This window comes from Lygodium microphyllum, chromosome 2 (genome assembly GCF_053477565.2).
Source record: "Lygodium microphyllum isolate KBCC chromosome 2, Lygodium_microphyllum_v1.1.10, whole genome shotgun sequence".
In the NCBI taxonomy this organism is placed as follows: domain Eukaryota; kingdom Viridiplantae; phylum Streptophyta; class Polypodiopsida; order Schizaeales; family Lygodiaceae; genus Lygodium; species Lygodium microphyllum.
In genome coordinates, this window is record NC_141136.1 from 111,665,913 (window position 1) to 111,688,537 (window position 22,625).

The window sequence follows — 22,625 nt, forward strand, 5'->3', positions numbered from 1 at the left end:
CTAACCTTTCACTTGAAAGCAAAGCATTGCCGAGCTACCTAATTATGGATTCTGAACCTTTGGCCTCCCATAACTTAAGCCGATTAGATTACATGTCACTCACTTTGCCCCCCAAAATAGTGAAGGGAAGATCTTATTTTAGACATCGAGAGTGCCCTCTTCACAGCACTATACATATTGTAGCCCATTGATAGGGCTCGCACCTTTTTTCCCCTTGGCAAGGGTTCAAACCTCATCGAATGCACAATGCACTTTTCAAATGTTTTCATACAATTCACCCCTTGGGCAAGGGATGTTGCCCGCTTGAATAATCCATAGTCCCAAAAATTTCGGTGTGAATTATTGGCTTTCGCATGGCTACGCACCCCTTTATTTTATCTCTGATGTTTGTGGGGCACACCTATGTGTAGCTGGCCTCAGACCCACTCCCACTCAGGTAAGGCACCACTCATTAGTAAATTGATCAAACATTTTCCCAATCCCTCCTTCTCTATACCCTTGAATATCTTTAAGTAAGATCAAGCTCATCCATCTTGACATTTATCTTAATAAATTATGAGCATTTGTATCTCATTCAAGTATAAAAACCATCATACATTATCATTATATCCAATAGTATTTATGAAACACATTACTTCTCATGAAAACTTACAAACACATTGTGTACTAAATAATTTCTTTAACATATAGGAAATATATTTAGAAATTTCAGCAACATTTGAGAGAAAATCATTAGCTTGTGTATCTTATCCACGTATAAATGCCATCAAAGATCATCACTCTATCATCCTTATTTATGAAACACAAGGATCCTCATAAAAGCTTACATAACATGGTTATCATACACTTTTGTATCTCACTCGTGTAAAAATATCATCAGAGATTATCACTCTATCATCTTGTATTTATCAGACACAATAATCCTCATAAAAACTTATTTAACATGATGTTTGCTTATTGAAATTATAGGATATATAAAAATATCATCAAAGATTATCACTCTATCATCTTGTATTTATCAGACACAATAATCCTCCTCATAAAAACTTATTTAACATGATGTTTGTTTATTGAAATTATAGGAGATATATCCAAATAAATAAAAAATTGATAATTTTTTAGAAGCATTGAAAAAATTTGACATAATTGGAGAGGTAAAAACCATCCTTTAGTGTACTTTTCCAAGCTAGATTTCTGAAAGACTAGAGATATAATGGGAAAAAAGGTTTTATATGAGGGGATATTTTTGGGTAATTTTTTAAAAATTGGAATATCATTTTAGAGAGGGAGATGAGGGGGGCGACCGGGCCCCGGGGTGGATGGATCATGGCTCCCCTAACAAGACAGACTACAGTAGACCCGCATTCCCCACCGCGTGACGTGGCGAAGATCGACGGCTGACGTGAGAGAGTTAAGATTCACGTGGCCCTGCCGACGAACGGCCCGCATCCTGCGTGCAGGGAGCGGTGACTGGCGGCAGCGGGTGAACAGGTCAACTTTTTCCGCTATGCTAGAAATTCCTAGAATTCCTTTTTGTTTGTGTTAACTTGCTGGGCTGTCTGGCTTTGCTTTTCTTGTTATCTAATCTAAATAATAAAGATCATTTAGTTAAACCCCCCCTGGGCCTTCCTTACCTCTCGGCTTTTAACACGTCTCTCTGACGCACATCTTGGTCCACACTTCCAAGTGCATTGGAACCTTAATCACAAAAGACCCAAAGCTTCAAGTGCATTGGAACCTTAATCACAAAAGACCCAAAGCTTCAACAACTCGTTCACGCGTCATTCCAGCATACTTTGCTCCCAAATGAAGCGATCATTTAGTCGCTTGTCTCAAAAGTCGTTCGAGGCAAGGCAAATGATGTGCACTCAGGCTTCATGGACTCTTCCATCACATTGAGAATAGAGCATCACCACAACCACAACCACTACAAAAGCAACTTCTCTCTCTCACAAACAATGTCTCGTCCACAATACTGGATCTTGAATCGCTTATCTAGAATCCTTTTTTTGCAACTCAGGGAACTAACACTCCCACCGCGCATGCTCAACAAGAAAGAGCCAACTACTATCAAGAAAGGCTCTTGATGATAATCCACAACAAATGGAAATCAGCAGCCTAAAGTAACGTAGGAGCATGGAGTTATCTAGTCAAGGGAGCATATACTTAGAACCTCGTAGTAATGTTATAGCCCAAGTACTAACCATCAAGTACTTGGAAAACCTCTAAAAATACTTATTTGCCAAAATGATTGATTTACAAACTCGATGCGTCATACTACTTGATATTGTCTAGAGGTAAGCATTTTGCTTTTGATGGGGATGGATGGGACATGGGTTATATTTTCTAGGATGCTTATTGGTTGTCAATGCCAAAAAACAGATTCCAAGTCATCACCAATGTTGGCAACAAGAGGGAAAAGGGGGGGGATGGGTGGTTAAATGCCAATCAGAGGGTTAGAGCTCAATAGTTGCTCCATCCTTAAATATATTCAAAGCATTAGAGAGCTCAATAGTTGCTCATCATTAAATGCATTCAACAACATTGAGTGGACTAGCCAATCGTTGTTTTTAAAGAGCTTCAACAACATCAAAGGGACTCTCCCCACAATATAATACATTGAGCACACCATAATTATGTTGATGCATGTTACTTTATGTAAGGCATAAGAACACATCTTTGTTGCTTCACCTTTGGACAATTTTTCACACACAATAATGCACAAGTATCATATTATGATGGTGAATGTTTTTGCACAACACTTATGTGAGAACAATCATATATGAAATTGAGGTCTTTCAAGAGCAATGTCAATACCTACCGCACTTACTTACAAGTTATGTGTTAGTCATTAGTAATGTACCTCATCTCATCTCTCGCTAGTCATCAACAACATATCTTATCTCTCTAAGTGATATGGAATATTTCTCCCAAGCTCTAGAAGCACCCTTTAAATAGCAAACGTTCCAAACCGGAGAACTAACAACAATGTAATAGCAAGGAATCAATTATCACAAATATCACAACAATGTAATAGCAAGGAATCAATTATCACAAATATCAATCACAATGTGCAATGTTAGTCAAATATGATCAAGTAGGGTAGTGCAACAAACTTGCAAACATCACTTAATCTCTTACTTACTAGGAATCATGCTTGTAAAGTTCATACCATGTAAAGCTTCACCCTCTCCTCCCATTACAAATATGGCTGAGTCCTCAAATCTCCTACTTTTGAGTTAGGGTGTTATGTGTGAGTGATCCTTCATTTTAAGAAAGTGGATGTTATTAAATTAATAGCAAAAGTCCTTTGATGATCACACAAATCAAAAGGTAGGGTGCATTTGAGGTAACAATTAGACTAATAAGCAAAACACGCCTTTACATTCCATCTCAACTATACTTCAAAGTCCCCCTGAAGCCCTACAAAGTGCTACTATGGAGGGCATCAAAGCCTATTTGAGTCAACATGGAGCATGCGACGAGATCACACTTATAAGCCTATTTGCCCAATGTGATGCACTTAGGAAGGCATAAGCATCATAAACACAACACAAAAGTGCATGATCCAGATTGCATGAATCAATCTTACTATTTGTTAGCATTTCAAGTGTATTAAAATGTCCTATGTAAAAAAATAATTTTTAGATTATCAAATCCCCATACCTAAAAATGCTCTTTAATCCCAATATAATGGACTAAAAAGTACACAATACCCATTCACCTTTGACCTAGTAGCATGGGTCAAAGAAGTCTAGTTTATTCAATCCCTATATAACAGATTGAAAAGTACACAATACCCATTCCCCTTTGGCCTAGCGGCATGGGTCGAAGAACTCTAATTTATGCTAATAAGCTAAGCATCCCATCACACATCCACAATTCCCTCTTGGTTGTGCAAAATGCTTTTGCAAAGGGCATCAAAGCTTGTTGGGTCAAAAACCTATATGGGCCATATGGTGTCATAGCCTATTTCAGTCAAAAACTATATGGGCCAAAAAATATTAAATGGAGAGCACTACATTGGTTGGAAGACCATAAATCGTATCCAAGCCCACATGCAACTCACCCTCAAAGGAGGGTGACAGTTCTCTTGCTGGAGAATTGCACCATACAAACAAACATACATGCATATACACATACATATATAGACCATACAAGACAAGTGGCATGCATGATTAGAAGACCTGAAAGAGCACGGCCATGCATTGGCATGTGTGGGGCCACCCAACCGTGTAAAGCCCAATTGGACATGTTCTTCCGCTGCCAGTGTGTAGACCTTTACTTTTTCACATAAACCCCCGAACAAACAAAAGCCCTCTCTCCTCCTGCCCTGCCCCTTCCCATCATCTCTCTCTCTCTCTCTCTCTCTCTCTCTCTCTCTCTCTCTCTCTCATCGCTCAGAAGCAAAGAAAGAACTATAGAACCAGCATCTCTGCAGTTTGGATATGCGCATACATTACAATTCAGTTGCCCACCTACCATTATATCATCGCTTCCATTATTATCAAGCAACAACACCAACAACAAAACAAGACAAAAACCTCTCCACCAATCTTTCTTTGCCCAATTCTCCCCTTCTTGAACCACCTTGCGCTGCCCCCCCCTCCCCCCCTTCTCTCTCTCTCTCTCTCTCTCTCTCTCTCTCTGCCAAACCCCATCTTCTCCCCTACCTTGTCACCCCCTCCCGTGTTTCCTACATTTTGGCCTCCTCTGTCCCCCACCCCCTTCATGATGGCATCACATTGCTCTGCACAAACATAACCACCATCTGTCATCTCAGCACAGTCCCAATTCGGCGCCACAGCTCCGTTTTTCCCTCGCAATTGCAGTACCCTGACGCATCCCAGACAGCAAAAATTCAGGTACATCTCCATATCCTTAAACCCCCCCTCAAACCCAAAGAATTTCATTCATTCTTTCGCGCATTGCCAAGAATTATGCCCACTAGAGGTTTTTCTTCTCCATGATCCTTTCCATTGCGCCCACTTCCCCTCTGTTGTCCTTCAAACTGCCGGATCCGTTAACCGACTTCTCATCATAAACGCAACAATTTGATCGATACTTTGAGAAATTCGCCCCGGATCGCACGTCACAATTCGCTCGCTTAGACGGTGAGCAATGCTCAATTCCGGAGTAGCCTGTAAATTTGTGCGATCTTACACGCAGGACAATTGAAATAGCACCTTGGCAGCCGCACGATAACGTTATGAGCTAGAAGATTAGGCAGAATTGCTTGGTATGTATCACATGTTATCCACTCCCGTTCACCTAGAATTGCTGAACAAACATCACTCGTTATGCAGGCCATCTCATAGGTGTTTGGATGAGATCCGTGTGATGCCCATTGAGAGCTGCGGGTAACATGGAGGCACACGGGAGAGGCAGTGGGTTTGGATTTCCAGCATATGAAGGTTGCTTTCCGAAGGCAATGCGTTCATCACGAGTAAGCCATCTCATTTGCTTGAATCACGTTCAAGTAGTTGCTTTCAAAACCCGTTACATGCCTGATTATCAGTTTTCTGCTATAATCCAACTGATTTGATTGTTTAATGATCAGCTTGGAACCCGCCAGGTGTAATGTGATGCCATAAACTTTCCATGGCGTGTATGATAATTAGAGTTTGTCATCTTCTAATGTGTGCAGGGACGAGGACACAACTGTAAAAAATCTAAAGACTGCCCAAAAGACATGAGCTTCTTCGAACTGCTAGCGACTGTTGCAGGGCAACTTTTGCAAGAACCGGAAGAGGCTGGTCTGACAGTGAATCACAAAACTGTGCCTCAACCTGCGAAAAGTAGTGAGGGAAGTGCGGTTGAAAGGGGTGGTATATGCGATGAGGATACGTATGGATACTCAATAACCCCATCTCAATACCATAAAGTATGTACCAAGAGTTTGGGAGATGCCATTTCCATGGAGCTGGAAACCACATCAAGGGTCAGAACAGTGGGAGAGGACAGTGAACCAGATCATCATGCGATAGCAACTTCATCTCTTAAGAATCAGGCCATCCATTTGCTAACAGAGCCCACATCCAGAGCATCTTACAGAGCTACAGCTGATTTGTATAGCAGGGGTAAGAGTAGGCAAAACAAAGCTGAGCTGGATCAGTTATCTACGATCAAGCAGGAAGATGAAAGCATGGACAACATAATTGCTGGATGCAATGAAATCGGCTTGCGTATGGTCAATGACAATGGCCCTCCATTAACCACTTCAGAAAGCAGCGGGCAAGCAGCTACACCTGAGATTTCTGTAATTCGAGCAACAGATGATCCAAGTCCTGACCAGTACAAGTCTGGCCCAGAAGGAAGAGATGATGATGGCGACTCATCAGAATCTGCCATTTTAAAGGCAAAACCAAGCACTTCAACTAGGGTATCTCGCACAAAAGCATCAAATGCAAGGGGTACAAAAAGAAGTGGCTTCAAACGGAAACACCAAGAGCTGGAAGGCAAGTTCTTAACTCTTTGGACAGGTTTTTAACAAGTCTTATCTTTTTGTCCTTGCGCTCTTCTGACCCAGAAATCCTCATTTGGCCGTATTTCTGGACATGAAGATAATTGAGTTTGAAGTGGCAAGAGCCATCATGATGTGAGATGTGATCTGACTAGTAGCATGTACCTGTCCTGGCTCAACATGGGAAATTAAAAGATTCTAGCAGTCACTGTACCCCATGTCGATACAATTCAGTATTCTCTAGCTGTATGATCTTTGAGGATAGAACCAATTGTTCTTGTAACAAACCATGTATGATCATTAAGCTTTGGGGTGTAGATTTGATGTATAATCTCTCGACTGCTAAACACATTCCAGGAGGAAGAACGAAGGTGACCATGTACAAACAAAGGCAAGTCACTATGAGTCAGAGAAAACTAAAAGCCACGACTGTACCAAGAACAAACATTGATCTTGTTGCCAACCCACTACTTGACAACGAGAAAGATGAGAAACCTCCATCCAAACTTCAAAAAGGTGAGTCAGAGCGCGTGGCCATGTTCACTTGTTTTCTCAAGAAAGAAAACGTACAATATAATTTTTAACTGATCATGAGTTTTGCCAGTTTAGAATCATCATGATGTCATGGACGAGTGTGTGAGATGTTATCATTTACCGACCTTCAAACATCAGCCTGTACATGCAAGAGTGCAACACATGTAGACGAGCAAGAAATTCCTGAATTCTCGGTCTTTCCTCAGTATTCACATGTATGAGAAAGAGAAGGGACTATTGAGCGTTTACGTGTGGCTTTCCAAAAGTAAAACCATGTGGATTTCAGTAGTCTACAGTATCCGATAATTTTTACAAAAAAGCATGCATTTGTCAAGTAGTTAACAGTATCCAGTAGCTTCAACCAAATTATCTCACTTTTGCAACTTTACCCAAATGTGGTGCAGTAGGATTTTAGAACTTGCCCAAATGTGGTGCAGTAAGATTTTACATATTCCTGGATAAATGGCCTGTGCTTCACGTTCCACAGAAAAAACCCATCTCCTTAAATAGTTTGTTGATTGAGTTTATCATCTATGGATCTTGTGAATTCATTCAGTAACAAGTTAAAAGTTTGCATTTTCCTGTACACATTATAGATAAATGGCCTGTGCCCCAGGTTCCATAGAAAAAGCTTGCATGTTCATATAAAACTTTAGTCACGCATTCGTAGATAAATGGTGGACGCTTCATGTTCGATAGAGAGCGCTCCTCCTGAAAAGCATACTTTATTGATTGTCTCTCTCTTCGATGTGTCTTGTAAATTCGCTGGGTTACAAGTGAAAATCTCGAATTTTGGCGTACACATGATTACTGCTGGTTTGCTCCGTAAAGTACCAAAACCAACCTGTTTAACTTTATGTGCAGTCACACTGAGCGTAAAGTCCTTCATTGTACCAGAGCTTCATGTAGATCTTCCAGAGTCAGAAACTGTTGCCAACCTCAAGGCAAGCACTGTTCTCCATTGGTTCAAAATTAAATGTCTTGCACCTTCCAGATCATGTCTTGAGCTTTAACTTGTGTTCATTCCAGAGAGCTGTCATGGAAGCAGCAATGAATCTTCTTGGGGGAGGTCTCTGCATGCGAGTTATTCATCAAGGCAAGAAAATATTGGATGAATCTACAAGTCTGCTTGAAGCAGGCATTTCAAGTGGTGAAAGCTCAGATTCTTTAAATTTTATGCTAGAACCAAGTTCACTCCCAGCATCCAGTAGTGGTGAAGAGTCCTTTTTTGTACTCTCAAATGCCACCGGCCCAGCTATATCACGGTAATTCATTGCAATTTCCAACAAAAAAAATCATGCTTCATGCTCATTTTGTAGATAATAAAAACCCACAACAATAAAAACTAATCACACTCTGCAAATATGTTAAATTCTAGCACTTTTCTTTCTGCTTCATATTCTAGAACACATACAGAACTCCCAAACTAAGAAGGATGCTCCTCTTGGTGGTCCAACTCAAACCTGTCTCTTACCAGGAGAGGCCATATGCCTAAAAAGCATATGATTGACCTACTAAAGCAGCCTGGCCAGAGATTTAAAATTTGCTGAAAGATGTTCATTTAGTCCTAACGAATATTCTAGCAAGGCAAAGGTTTCTCCATCCTTTGCCCATAAAAAGGAGCTTAATTGAAACTTGAACAAGTTTAAACCTCAAAGCTCTAGCATTGTGATTAACATATCAAACTTCCTCGCAATATTATAGCCCTGTAATGCTCTGCTCTTGTAGCCTTTACTGCAGATATAGGTATGAGAAGTGAACCTGTATCTGCTGATTTTGGGGCAAGAAAAGGATGCCTAGCCTTAGCAATAAGCACACATCCTTTTCTAACTTTTCAGGAACATGTCATTACAGGAATGGTAAGAAGCTAAATGGACATGAGCAAAAGGCAAAATATAAGATTAACACTGCACACACTGATGTTGCAAAATAAACAAAGTGGTAAACAGACAACCTTTCCTTCACAATGAACCATAGGGTCCTTGTATAGACAAATCCAGCAGATAGCTCTCAAGTTGTGAATAGAAGTCCCAATGTTTTCTATTTCAATACATCAAAACTTACTTTTGAAATTTGTTTTGACTGAGAGTTACATGCCACACTATGTTTTGTGCGTGTGACCGATGAAAATATGGCAAAGTAACTAATTTGTGCCCGTTCAGATGTTCCCACACCCTAAAATGTATAGAAGCTAACTTCAGTGTCAAATTATCGAGGCCAAGTCCCAACACTAAATGCACTTCAACATTTGGGTGCCATCCAAAAATCAGAATGGTGTGAGATGACGACATCAATGTAAGAGAGGGACCACCACATTTGTCACTAATCCAGTTACAAACACTGTTCTCTGAATTTTCTGGCCATCAATCCTAGCAGCCAAAGCTGTGAAACTGTCAGTGAACACAGCAAAAGCATATAAACCTGTCGATACGGCAAATTTGCACCTCCAGGGATTTGCAACTACTCAGTATGTATAGTTCTTAGCAGTTCTCTAGTATATGCCCATAGCCAGCTAGTGCAACAACCTAGTCTGTTTAAAGATCCAATGAACACATCATTATTTACACAAACCAGAAATCAATATCAGCAGCATGGTCAGACACAGGACAATTGCTCTTATTGCATATTCACTAACATCTTTCAAAAATGTGTGGATCGCCATTAATTTGGTGCCTGTTTCCTGAGTATTCTTTCCAAACAAGCATATAGCCCCAAAATTTTCAAGTGCTTGCTTCTCACATTGGTACGATAAAACAGTCAGCAGGGTCCAGAAGGCAAAATGTCAGGTTTTAGTTCTGCAATTAACACAAAATTTGCCTCCACTTTCCTTTTAATAATGTGCATAAACCTATGCACTTAGCATGTTTTTGATGCATTAATGCTACACTAGTCTTCTCTTCTCTAGTGTAGGGAGTGAGATATTTAGAGACTATACCCAAACCTAATGCAACTGTTGGGGGTAAAGGCACCTCCCTAGCCGCCTGTGTATTACTACACTGACAGTACCCGCTCCTGCAAATTGCAAGCGATGGACACCCGTCACCGTCTCTTTATTCTTTTAGTGACATGAATAAAGGGAAGGTTGGTCACACATTGTGACTGTTGGAGTTTCCATATTGTGAGTCTCTCTCTCTCTTGCTCTTACTCTCCTGCCATAGCTCTCCCGTGCAAGCTTCAATCCTTCTCACCTTTCAATTGGTATAAAAGTATGGTTGCTTGAGCATTCGAGATTGGTCCGTGACTCCTTCAGCATCCCTACACCATAGGTTCTCACTTGCCCGGCCCATTTGGGCACCCTCGGGGCATTCCTTCAGAGGTATTGAAGCTCTCTTTTGTTAATTCACTTCAGTCCACAAGTTTTGTGAGGTAGGGCAGCCATGTCCTCTTGCTTCTTGTGATGCGTACACTCTACCGGTGACTTTTCCCTTCAAGAGGAAGCTCCTAGGGGTCCTTGACTATCCCCCCAACCTTGCCTAGCCCTTCCACACGCCCCCAGAAATGAATTGGCTAAAATAGCTTATGGATCTCCGCATGAAAGAGAATGTGATCATGTTAACTCATCTGAGGCAGTTTCATGCTATTCTTAAGAACTTGGTTTCACAAGGCATTGATGTCAAAGAGGATGTCACTCCATTGTTCTTGCTTGGAACTCTTAATGAATCCTGGGATGTATTTCATACTGCCTTATGTGCTTTTGCCACTACTCTGAAGCTATCTGATGTTGAGAGCTCTCTTCTACAAGAAGAGATAAACCGTAAGAATTTGGATGCCTCTTGTGTGTCTCATGCTTTGACAATTAGAAGCCGACATGATGGAAATGCAAAGAATGACCGTGGGCAAGGAAATCTTGGTCCAAGTCGCATGGCAAGTCGTACAATAAGTCTCGTGGGAGAAATGCCAATCTGACTTGTCATCATTGTAGAAAGAAAAGCCACATAAGGCCACAATGTCATGAATTGCGCAATGAAAGACGCAAAGACAAGGGGAAAGAGAAAGTGCAGAAAAAGTCTTCTGATCGCAGCATAGTACATGCTAAGTCAAGTGTTAAAATTGTAGAGATCAATGTTATGCAACTCGAGGATAGTAATGGGGATTATATCCTCGCAACAGCTTCATCTAGTGCTTCGCAGATGATAGAGATACACTCTTATGTATGCACATTGTTGGCACTTGGACTCAGGTGCGTCTTTTCATGTGACACCTTGCCGAGAGTGGTTCCATTCATACCGTTCTATTTCAGGTTCTATGTGCTTGGGTGATGACAAGTCTCTTGAGATTGTCGGCATTGGTGATGTTAGGCTGCAGTTTTCTTCTGGCAACAGTTTTGTTCTGCACAATGTACGTCATGTACCTATATTGGCACACAATCTCATGTCCGCTTAACAGTTTTGTTCTGCACAATGTACGTCATGTACCTATATTGGCACACAATCTCATGTCCGCTTAACAGCTTGATGACATAGGATATCATGTATCTTTTGGAGACTCTATATGGAAGATTACTCGTGGCAGACTTGTGCTTGTGAGAGGTGCCAAGGCTGGTAGCCTCTACCCTTAGTTATTTCTGGATCTACAGTTGATCATGCCTTGCCTATGGGGTCTTTACCTCATGTATCTCTATTTAAGGAGGAGCCACAAGCTCCCGTACAACCAACTAGACAGCCTGCAGCAAAACCAGGAACTCATGGCCAAGGTGTTGGACAGAATCTTAGGCAGACAGCAAAGCCTATAGTACGGCGTTCTATTAGAGATAGACGCCCCCCTAACAAATTTCAACTCTCGATACATTATGTCTTGGTTACAGATGCACGAGAGCCATTCACTTATGATGAGGTTATGCGCAAGGGTAACAGTCACTCCTGGGAGAGGACTATGCAATCTAAGATAGACTCCTTGCATAAGAATGAGACTTGGGATTTGGTTTCCTTGCCTAGTGGCAAGAAGGCTCTGCCATGCAAATGGGTGTACAAGTTGAAGAGTAACCCTCGACAACCCAAGCCGGCTTATAAAAGGCGAGACTTGTTGCTAAGGGTTTTAAATAGGAGCATGGAGCTGACTTTGATGAAGTTTTTTCTCCTATGGTTAAGATGACCACCCTCCGCTTGGTTTTGGCCTTAGTCACGCAGCTTGACTTGGACTTGTATCAGATGGATGTCAAGACAACATTTTTACATGGAGATTTGCATTATGAGATTTACATGGAGCAACCTAAGGGCTTTGTAAAGCCTGGCAGGAAACACCTAGTGTGCAAGTTGAAAAAAAGCCTTTATGGCTTGAAGCAAACACCTAGGGAATGGTACCATAAGTTCAACACTTTTATACAATCAGGGCTATAGCCGTAGTACTATGGATCCGTGCTTGTACACAAAGAAAGCCCTAATGGATCTTTGCTTATTTTGGTACTCTATGTGGATCACATATTATTAGCAGGGAAAGCTTATGATGAGCTAGATGCTCTTAAAGCTCAACTCAAGAAGAGATTGAAGATGAAAGATCTGGAACAAGCCTCTCATGTACTTGGTATGCCCATTAGACACGACAGGCATCAAAGACTCCTCTATTTGTCACAGAGGGAGTACATTCATAAAGTCCTTGAGTGCTTCCGCATGCACGACGTGAAACCTATTGGATATCCATTGTCTTCTTATGTGAAGGTATCACAAGCCAATTGTCCGTAGACAGATGAGCAGAGGGCCAAGATAGCCAAGATTCCCTATGTATCTGCAATGGATTGCCTTCCCTATGTATCTGCAATGGGCTATCTTATGTATACCATGATAGCCACTCGTCCAGATACTACCTTTGCAGTTGGTGTTGTGACATGCTATATGGCTACATCTGGCAAGCATAGTTGCATTCGTTCTACATACGGATTAGTTCGTTTCGTACGGTTCGTACCGTACCATTTTGTACCAAAAAAATGTTATTTTTGGCCTCTGAAGACTAGACCATACAATATCTTCCAACTCCTAAGCCTTATGTTTATTATCATAATTCCAAGTCTCTCACACACATACACACTCTCTCTCTCTCTTCCAACTTCCAAGATGAGTATGCAATTCCAAGAGTATCCCTTTCCCCTCTCCTCTCTCTCTCTCCAAACTGCCAAGCCTCTCTCTCTCTCTCTCTTCCAACTTCCAAGATACTCATGCAATTCCAAGAGTATCCCTTTCCCCTCTCCTCTCTCTTTTTTTTTCGTAAAAGGTAATTGTATTAATTACGAAAAAAATACAAGATTACTTGATTACAAGATACATGACGACAATCCAAGCCCTCATGTGAAGAGGTTCTAAGAACTACAAGTTACAATGTCATGGCAAGGATGCGGATGAAATTGCCATATGCCAGGGACGGAAGTCCTCCGTAGAGAGCAAATCAGAACGATGGAGAAGAGCTAACTGCCAATACAAGAGGCCCTTAAGCCTCACAATATGCCGCTGAACATTATAGGCGGAGTCAAACAGAAAAGCATTCTGAATGGTCCAGTTATGCCAACAGCCCCAGTATCGAAGAAAGTGATACATGAGCTTCATATGTGGCTGTGCGGGAGTAGGATATTTGGGCTGGCCAAAAACCCAATCAAAGGGGCGCAGGGTGATACCAACCACCCCTCGCCAAACAGCCGACAAAAATAACCAGACTTTCTTAGCGACGGGGCAAGAGATAAATCGGTGGCGGGCGGATTCCATAGTAGTGGTGCAAAAGAAACAGGTGCCATTGGAGATTCGTCGCTTGGAAAGAGCCGAAACAAGCGGAAGACCCCCAATCATCACTCTCCAAAGAAAAACTTTATATTTAAAGGGTGTCTTGTTCAACCAGCCCTCCATCACAGTTGCCCTCCACCATGACCGGGATTTACGCAATCCCCATAAAGCATTCACTTTAGTAACCAGCCATTGATGATCTTTAATCAGAAGATGATACACTTGGTTAGTAGAAGCTTTGCTCAAATTCAGCCAGCCTTGTAGGTCCCAATCCTGCCAGGGATGATCCCAATCAAGAGCAGGAAAGGGTTGTCTGCTCTGGAGCACCGTCAAAAGTTGTTCCCATAAAGGCCTATATCCACGAGGGATCCTGAAAAGCCTCCTAGCTGTACGAAACGATATAAGCACATTGCGACTGGCAAGGGTGGCATCCGCAACCGAAGACAAGCCCAAACGTGCCATCCAGTTGAATTGTGGTCTAAGCTCATGTTTACCTTCCCACGAAAGTAAACGCGAGACTGCCAATAATTCCAATTGAAAAGAGTTAGTAGCCAAGCGATCCTCCGTTGGATGCCACTGAGCCTTTTGAAGGACGTGTTTCCAGGAACATACCAAATGAGTAAGCAGCGATGAAGAAGAACTGGAGAACCGTGAATCAGCATTAAGAACATGCCACCAAGAACTCCAGATTTGGGTATTGCCATGCAGAAGCCCATGGCCCTCAAGGAAATAACGGGCTATAACGACCCACAGATGATGATCCGAGCACATGGCGCGAAAAAGAGACCAACGAAGTGCCTGCATGTGAGTTTGGGCATCTAAAATAGCTCCGCCACCCATGCATTTGGGGGTGCACGCATGCGACCACAAGATCCAAGAAATATCTGCATGCAATGAGTCCTTCCATAGCATGAAGCGAATAGACTGAGTAAGAGCATTCAGAGTCGTAGTAGTCCAGGGCAATAATGGCAAGAAATATGTGAGCATTGGCAACATAATAATCTGGGCTACTTTGAGGCGAACGTGGAAGGGCCAGGCCTGAGACTTCCAATACATAAACTTAGCCACCATTTTCTGAGAAATCCACTACAGAAGCTGCTTTGGAGGAACATCAACACCCAAAGGGTATCCAAGATGCCTGACAATGGAGCCACGAGGAACAACCAGACCCTGCCAGTCCAAGGACTGTAAATCCAACTCCGTGCAGCTTAGAATGGCTGATTTGAGCGCATTGATATGAAGGCCTGACGCCTGACCAAAGAGACCCCAAACATCCAATGCTTTTCGAAGGTTATCATTGTCCGCACGCAAAATCATAAAGGTATCATCCGCCAGGGATTGGCTAATGAAGTGTTGTCCTGTAGGAAGCAACAGTCCGGCCAACTGAGAAGAGGCGGCCATATGTGATAACATGGAAAGAACTGGATGTGTCGCAAGGGCAAAGAATAAAGGGCTCAAAGGGCACCCCTGTCTGACAGAACGGGCAAGGACAAATGGCTCAGTAACACCTCCGTTCAGCATGACTCGCGAAGACGCCGCAGCACTAATGGTGTAGATTAGACGAGACATCCGAGCACCAAAGCCCATAGCAGACATAAGTTCAGCAACGAAAGACCAGTCCAGATAGTCAAAAGCCTTTTCCAGGTCCAGTTGAATCAGTACGACCTCCTGATTAGAATGCCTGGCATAATCAATGGCCAATTGGGCATTCAAAACATTGTGTAGAATATTTCGGCCCTTAATGAAACCATACTGGAGAGGGTGCACAAGGGCAGGGAGATGCTTATGAAGCCGATTTGCCATTACTTTGGAAAAGATTTTGTACATTGAACCCATCAAAGAAATTGGGCGCCACTGTGCCAACTTAGATGGCGAAGGAACTTTTGGAAGCAGTTTAATAAGTCCTTGTTTTCATGAGGGAGGCATGATCCCCGTTTCCCACACCTGCTGAAACAAAGCCTGCAATGGTTTCGCCAGTTGGGTAGCGAAAGCTTCAAAGAACTCATTGGTGAGACCATCCCAACCTGGACTTTTATCTTTGGGCAAGTGTAACAAGACGTCCATAACCTCTGCCTCACCAATATCTGACTCCATAGTAGCTTGCATGTCCTGCGGAAGCTGATTGCGGACCAGGTCATAAAAAACCGAATGGGCCTGAGTAATTTGGGCTGAAGATGGAGAAGCGGAACCGAGAAGGTTACGGAAATAATTCCTGCACATATGCACAATAGTCTGTGGATCCAGGATAACGAGCAGGAGAGGCATGAAGAGCGCGAAAGAACTTATGGGTCTGACATGCACTATCTTGCAACGTCTCTATCAGATGTTGCAATTTGGCCTGCTGATACGATTTTAACTAAAATTCTTTAATAAGATCGGCCACCCGCATGGCCAGTGCAAGCAGAAATGCATCATCCGGCGTGTCCACCAGCAGGGAGCGAACCAAAACCAACAAGTCCTCCACTGCCTGTCGACGGCGCCGACAAAGAGAGGCATGGTAGATCCCATACTGCCGAGCAACCCGGTGCACATTAGAGAGCAATCTTTCAAATGACGCAGTGCCCTGAGAGGAAAAGTCCAAGAAGAATCTGTCAAGCAATTGCTGCATATAGCCCTGAAAATTTGCATGCTTCAAGTAGGACGAGTTGAAACGCAAAGGGAGTCTCTCCAGAAATTGCTTGAAAGGTGCAATGGGTTGTGCAAGCAACTCGAACTGCAGAGGGAAATGGTCCGAACAAGGCATATTGCTGCAGCACTTTTATTTCGAGCATCTCAGGCAGAAAATCATCATTCTACATGATATATATACGTATACAGTCCAACCGCGACCATGTTGTTGCATACTGGGCCGAATGGAAAGTAAATCCTGTAGAAGACGAGTGTAGCCAAGACCAGAGATCTTGCTTAAGAACAGCAAGAGCCAACTCATGCCACATACGACTTTCCGGCGCATCCATTACCGAGTACTCTGATGTGGACTGGGAAGAATCAACACACATATTGAAATCCCCCATGAAGAAGCCCCGTCTGCCAAGTGCCAAGGAAGTCTGCAAAGTCTGCCAAAGCTCCCGACGAGATAACGAATCATTCGGAGCATAGAGGCCAAGTAACCATAAGATTTCCCCTTCGAATAAAATCTCAACCACCAAAAAGCGGCCATGAACATCATTTTTAATAAGAACAGGCTGATATTTGGCATGTACAATCATGAGCACACCCGAATAATGCATGGCTTGTGTTCCTGCATAGAACAAACGAAAGCCATGGCAATCCACAACTTTTCCGGCGTCACCGTGACTCTTGTGCTCAATAGCGCACAGGACATCCCACTGATTCTCATACAATGCAGTCCACATGGCATGTTGCTTGTGTCGAGAACAAATTCCTCGCACATTCCACGTGGCTATTTTCATGTGTATGCAAAACACAATCAAGTACGAGGCACAGCTTGCCTCGATTTGACTTTGTCGGCGAGAATGTCCAGGACTCCCTCATCCAAGAAATCCGCCAACACCGCAAAAGAGTTCTGAGGACGAGATTTGGAAGTAGACGACATATCTGCTTGCTTGGGGTTGGAACATGGATAACGACGGTCCCACGGAGTAATGACGTTGCCTCTGGTATCAAAAGCCAGCTTTGCAGCTGGACCCTTTGGACGATCCGAATACATTTTCTTGGCAGGCTGGGGACGGGGGGCTGAAGAAACCATAGCAGGCGCAGAGTGCTCGGAAGACAACATTTCCTTCCTGCGCATATATGTACGCAAGGAATCTTGTGAGGTAGGAGGCACAGTACTCTCCATGCCAGCAACAATCCTGTTGCCTTTTTTTGCACGTACTTCAACCCAATCAGTGGCACGGAAATCCAAATCCGAAACCTGTTGTTTACCTTTGGCCAGAACTTGGGGCGGGTGGATAGTATCCAACGACGGAGCATCACACACCATATCTTCCATGGGCGGAGCAACATGGCCCGCATCTGAAATGTGTTGCTGCTCTGGGCATTCGGCCATAAAGTGCCCCAACTGTCCACAGGAAAAGCAATGGCCTGCAAAATTGCCCCATTTCAAACGAAAGTGCAACAGATGCATGCCATAGCAATTGAGGGGGCATTCACGTTGCAGGAGGCGCTGAAAATCTGCCATCGGGCGCCATGGAACCACATGAACCAACCGAGATCAAAAAACAAAGGCAGTTTAGACAGGAGAGTAGCACGGTGCGTCTCAGTTTTCAAGAGGACCTCAAAGAAACCTCGAGACCCAACAAAAATCTCTTCAACACATTCCCCTTGTAGCAGACTCTGCAGCCATTGGCGAATACGGGAAAGCAGCGGGATTCGACCAGTGAAGAAGAGTATCACAGCGCGATCATAAAACACCGAAAAGGAGCGTAGGACAGTTTTGGGGTCGACGGTAGCTTCCAGAACATCGTCAAGTGCAAAGTCAGAGAAGGCTTCCTGATTATGTTGAACATATTCACCAAGCAGAGTGTTGGCAAATTCCAGCAGATGCTCCCAGTCCACCTCCTGAGAGTCCACAGGATCCGAAGCAACCTGCGCATAGGAACGATCCTGAATAACATCTATCTCTTCCGAGGTATGCTTGGTACGTTTACCCGCAGGCTGGATGTCAGGACCCGGGGGCATCTCTTCAGTGCACGGAACCATATCCTCTGGTTCCTCAGCATCAGAATCCGGGCCAAGTGCTGCCACCGTTTGGTCTATGAAATCCAGATCCAAACCAGCCATCTTGTAGGACGAGCTGATCTCGAAGGAGGACTGACGCACAGTGCAGATCACGGTCGGCTGAGTTAGAAATTTCTCTCTCTCTCTCTCTCTCTCTCTCTCTCTCTCTCTCTCTCTCTCTCTCTCTCTCTCTCTCTCTCTCTCTCTCTCTCTCTCTCTCTCTCTCTCTCTCTCTCTCTCTGCCAAGAACTCTCTCTGCCAATCGCTGCAGGAACAGGTGGCAAGCAGCTGAGATGCAATCGGGTGGCTCACAGGTCGCAGTCCCACAGGGGTGCAGTGTTACGCACGCAGGCCTTCGTCACACAAGCAGCACACGCGCACGCGCAGGGTTGCACTCTCTCTCTCTCTCTCTCGAACCAGGGCGACCCCAGAAGGAAGGTCGTAGCCAGCGAGCAGTAGGGGTCGACGGGGTAGTCACAGGACGACCAGCGCGTGTAACACTGTGGCGGAGGGGCAAAACGGACCCGGCAGACGCCTGAGGGGAGAACTCAAGCAGGGCGCAGCTCGCTCTGACAGGTGACGACAGGGTTAGGGGGGTTAACAGGCGACGGCAGGGTTAGGGTGAACAGGCGATGCAGGGCGGACAAGCGGACAGGCGACGGCCCACAGGGCCCCGATCTGACGGCAACAGGAAACCTGACACACAGGGCCAACGGGCGACGACCACACGCAGGACACGCAGGTCAGACGGCCGGCGGCAGGGCGGAATCCACCATCGCGTGCTCTCTCCTCTCCTCTCTCTCTCTCTCCAAACTGCCAAGCCCCTCTCTCTCTCTCTCACACACACACCCACACAAAAAAAAAAGAATGAAGAGTCTGTTTGTCCATCCACCCTAAACTTTGCTTTGTTCTTTGATGTATTACATATACATTTCCATCTCTCTTCTAGTAGCGTATTGCGCATGTTGTGCATGAGGTTTTTCCTTGTTATCCTCATGTATTCATCCTATTAACTCAAGTGACATTGCTATTTTAGCTCTAAATATGTGTTCTATTATCTATAATCCAAAATAACCAAGTTTTTTTTTTCATACTAATACATGTGTACGTGTTGTGCTATCTTTTCTTTTTCTTTTTCACTCACTGGGGCAGATTCGCTTTTAAGTGGGAGGTTGTTAGGGGTTGGGCGCCTCTGCCTAGCCGCCCATGTATTACTACACTGATAATACCCGCACCTGCAAATTGTAGGCGGCGGGCACCCGTCAAAAACCGTCACTTTATTCTTTATTCTTTTAGTGACAGATGAATAAAGGAAAGGCTGGTCACACATTGTGACTGTTGGACTTCCCACATTGTGTCTCTCTCTCTCTCTTGCTCTTGCTCTCCCACCATAGCTCTCCCGTGCAAGCTTTGATCCTTCTCACCTTTCAGCAACATATGACCATATAACCTCTTAAGAAAAGCCAAGACCATAAGCACAGTGGAGTCCGGACTAGAATCACAGTCGTACCAAGTCACTTGATTGGATGCTGGTGTCAAACCATATCAACATTGTCAGCAACACCTAATCATCTAGTGTATGGTAGTCTGCAATTGCAATCCATGTTCTCAATTTCTTGATCGATACTTGAAACTGTACCCATTTAAGTACTTCTGCAGGCTGCAGCTGTAGGTCATGATGTTCTGATATTCAAAAAGGAACCTCGCAGAAAAGCTGCTAATTACTTTTCTACATTCATTGAGTTGAACTTGTGTATAGATAGCATAAACATCCCCACAAATGCAATTTATGAAGTATCAAAACCAAGTGTTGTGAGGATGCAATAGGGTTTCCAAGGGACACAAACAAGACTAACTCAATGAATCAACGAAAGAAAAATGGAGGAAATGAATGAATGCTGAAAACTCAATGAGCAAACATGCAAGGTGTCATACAACAGATATTAAAGGAACATTGTGCTGTGCGACAGCCACTCTCATGTGGGAGTGAGCTGAGGGAGAGTGCTGGAGAGTGTCTCCTCCAGAATGGACCCTTGGTACAGCAAACCACTAATGCTCGAAGCTGAAATCTGATGTAGACCACTCTGGCAGGAAAATGATAGAGGACTGTCACAAGGAGCACTTCCAAAGAGGATGAAGGAAGAATGTGATGCTAGAGATCTGAGCAGTAGGAGTTGAGCTGTGAGCACAATGCAACAGAGCATGATGGCAGCAGATGCAAACACAGCCACTAGCACCCTGGGAACAGCTTCTGTAGGATGAAGGGAAGAAGGTGTTTTTTGAGGAGTGTGTATGTGTTTCGGGGTTTGGGGGGGTGGGGGGCGGGGTGCAGAGGAAGAGAGGGTATTTGGGTTAGGCATCGTTTCATGATAAATCTCCTCTTCACTTCTTCTGTCTATCAAAGAAATTTAACTAGATACCTTTTGTGCAGATATTCAGGGCCATCAAGTGGAATCAAGTGCAAGGCAGGCAGCATGCAAGCTGGGCCCACGGAGCACACAGATATCAACGTTTCAGGTTTAAAAAGAAAATCTACACTCTGCATGGTAGTTAATTAAAGTTGGATCATAGAGAATGATTTATTGTTTTAAACGGAAACACTGATCAATCTTGTGGTTTACCGTTTTTCAATCCATAGAAATGCAACCAGAAGCAAAGCTGAACAAGAACACATTTGTACGTAATTCAAATGAGGCAGTTATACCACGGACTTGTGCTCTTGTTCTCCATTCTAAACAAGCAGCTGAGGGACAACACGAATTGGCTGTTGTTCCCTTAGGGCAAAAGCCAGGAACAATCCACAGCAAGCGCCGTGTTAGAAGACCATTTAGTGTTGCAGAAGTGGAAGCATTGGTACAAGCAGTAGAGAAACTTGGAACTGGAAGGTGAGACAGACAAAAACCTGAGACTAAAATTCACACTTGCTAGTATTGGCTGCATGCGTGAGTTACCTGGCACAACCTTAAATTCTCTGCATGCATCATGGCTAATTCCCTGTGAAGCAAGAAGGTAGACGGAGGCAGGTCCTAGGAAGATTGAAAAATGATTCACAATTCCTTAAAAGAATCACAAGATGTCATGATATTAGTCCTCTCACTTGTACTGATGCTCACTTTAGGTGGCGGGATGTGAAGCTACATGCTTTTGGTCAGGCAAAACACAGGACCTATGTTGATTTGAAGGTACTTTTTCTCCTTTTGCACGCCATAATGTTTTTCTCTACTGAAGTTCGATGCCTAGCCTCACAATGAAGAGAAAGATGTTACATACTAGGTGTAATTGGGAGTTATTGCTACCATTACAGGACAAATGGAAGACGCTAGTTCATACAGCGAGTATTGCACCTCATCAGCGAAGGGGAGAGCCTGTACCACAAGAACTCTTGGATCGCGTCATTCGAGCTCACTCTTATTGGACTGCACAGCAGGCTAAAGCAGCAGACTGCTGAAACTAGGAAAAACTTCAGAAGACTAGGGTTCATTTCAATTCATGGCACACATGTTGTCCTGTATAGTGTAAATAAGCAAATGCTCGTCCGCAGGCACTGACCTTGTATACTTCCCCCATTGTACAATACTGTCCATACCCTCTTCTCGGTGTCTTCCACTCAGGCATGCTGGAACAGCAGGAAAAGTCCACTAACCATTTCATTTTGAGCAAGGAAATGTCCTCCATAGCCTTGGCTCGGGAACAGATAACCACAATTATCAACCACATTCCTACTAGCGGATTGACAAACGTCTATCTGGAGGGAATGGTGGAATCAAACACAGATCATTTGATAAAACCGAAAAACTTGTAAAGATTCTGTTTTAGGAAGTTGAACATCGATTTTTTCCAGAAACTGTTCTCAGGTCTTTAACTGCTCAATGACAGCTAGTCTTTAACATGTAAAGTAATGTCGAACCGGCGAATTAGTCCCGGGCGAGACATACCGACGGGACAAGGCATTATCCATACTCGCAAGATCGGGATGCTGTTGATCGTTGGTGATTGAACGGAGATGCGCGTTATTAATGCGACAAAGTTCCTCTGATTTATCAAAAGAAGTCCCCTGTATGTGTAATCATGTCATTTTGAGAGAGAGAGAGAGAGAGAGAGAGAGGGGGGGCGCGCTGACCTGCAGAGAGAGACAGGAAGTGACAAGGTTCAAGGAAATTTATGGCGACTGGAGCTGCGCGTTTCGCCGCCTCAGAAGAAACTCAGACGACGTCGGACGCGACAGTGTCTTGGAGACTTGG

At 43.8% G+C, this 22,625-nt stretch overlaps 1 protein-coding gene across 3 annotated transcripts; it reads left to right on the forward strand.

The window, feature by feature from the left end:
• Positions 1-4,387: 4,387 nt before the first annotated feature.
• LOC148040191 (uncharacterized) lies at positions 4,388-22,362 on the forward strand. 3 transcript variants are annotated; one of them, XM_087697409.1, is made up of 10 exons: positions 4,388-4,865; positions 5,307-5,446; positions 5,648-6,458; positions 6,821-6,979; positions 7,862-7,941; positions 8,027-8,262; positions 20,816-20,901; positions 21,023-21,269; positions 21,503-21,566; positions 21,689-22,361. In XM_087697409.1, the coding sequence occupies exons 2-10, from the start codon at positions 5,366-5,368 to the stop codon at positions 21,830-21,832; spliced, it is 1,908 nt and encodes a 635-aa protein (XP_087553535.1). In that variant the 5' UTR covers positions 4,388-4,865; positions 5,307-5,365; the 3' UTR covers positions 21,833-22,361. The 3 variants fall into 3 exon arrangements, with proteins under 3 accessions (XP_087553535.1, XP_087553545.1, XP_087553554.1); XM_087697419.1 differs by lacking the exon at positions 4,388-4,865 and adding an exon at positions 4,876-5,114 and having other exon boundaries at positions 21,689-22,362; XM_087697428.1 differs by lacking the exon at positions 4,388-4,865 and adding an exon at positions 5,215-5,239 and having other exon boundaries at positions 21,689-22,362.
• Positions 22,363-22,625: the final 263 nt, after the last annotated feature.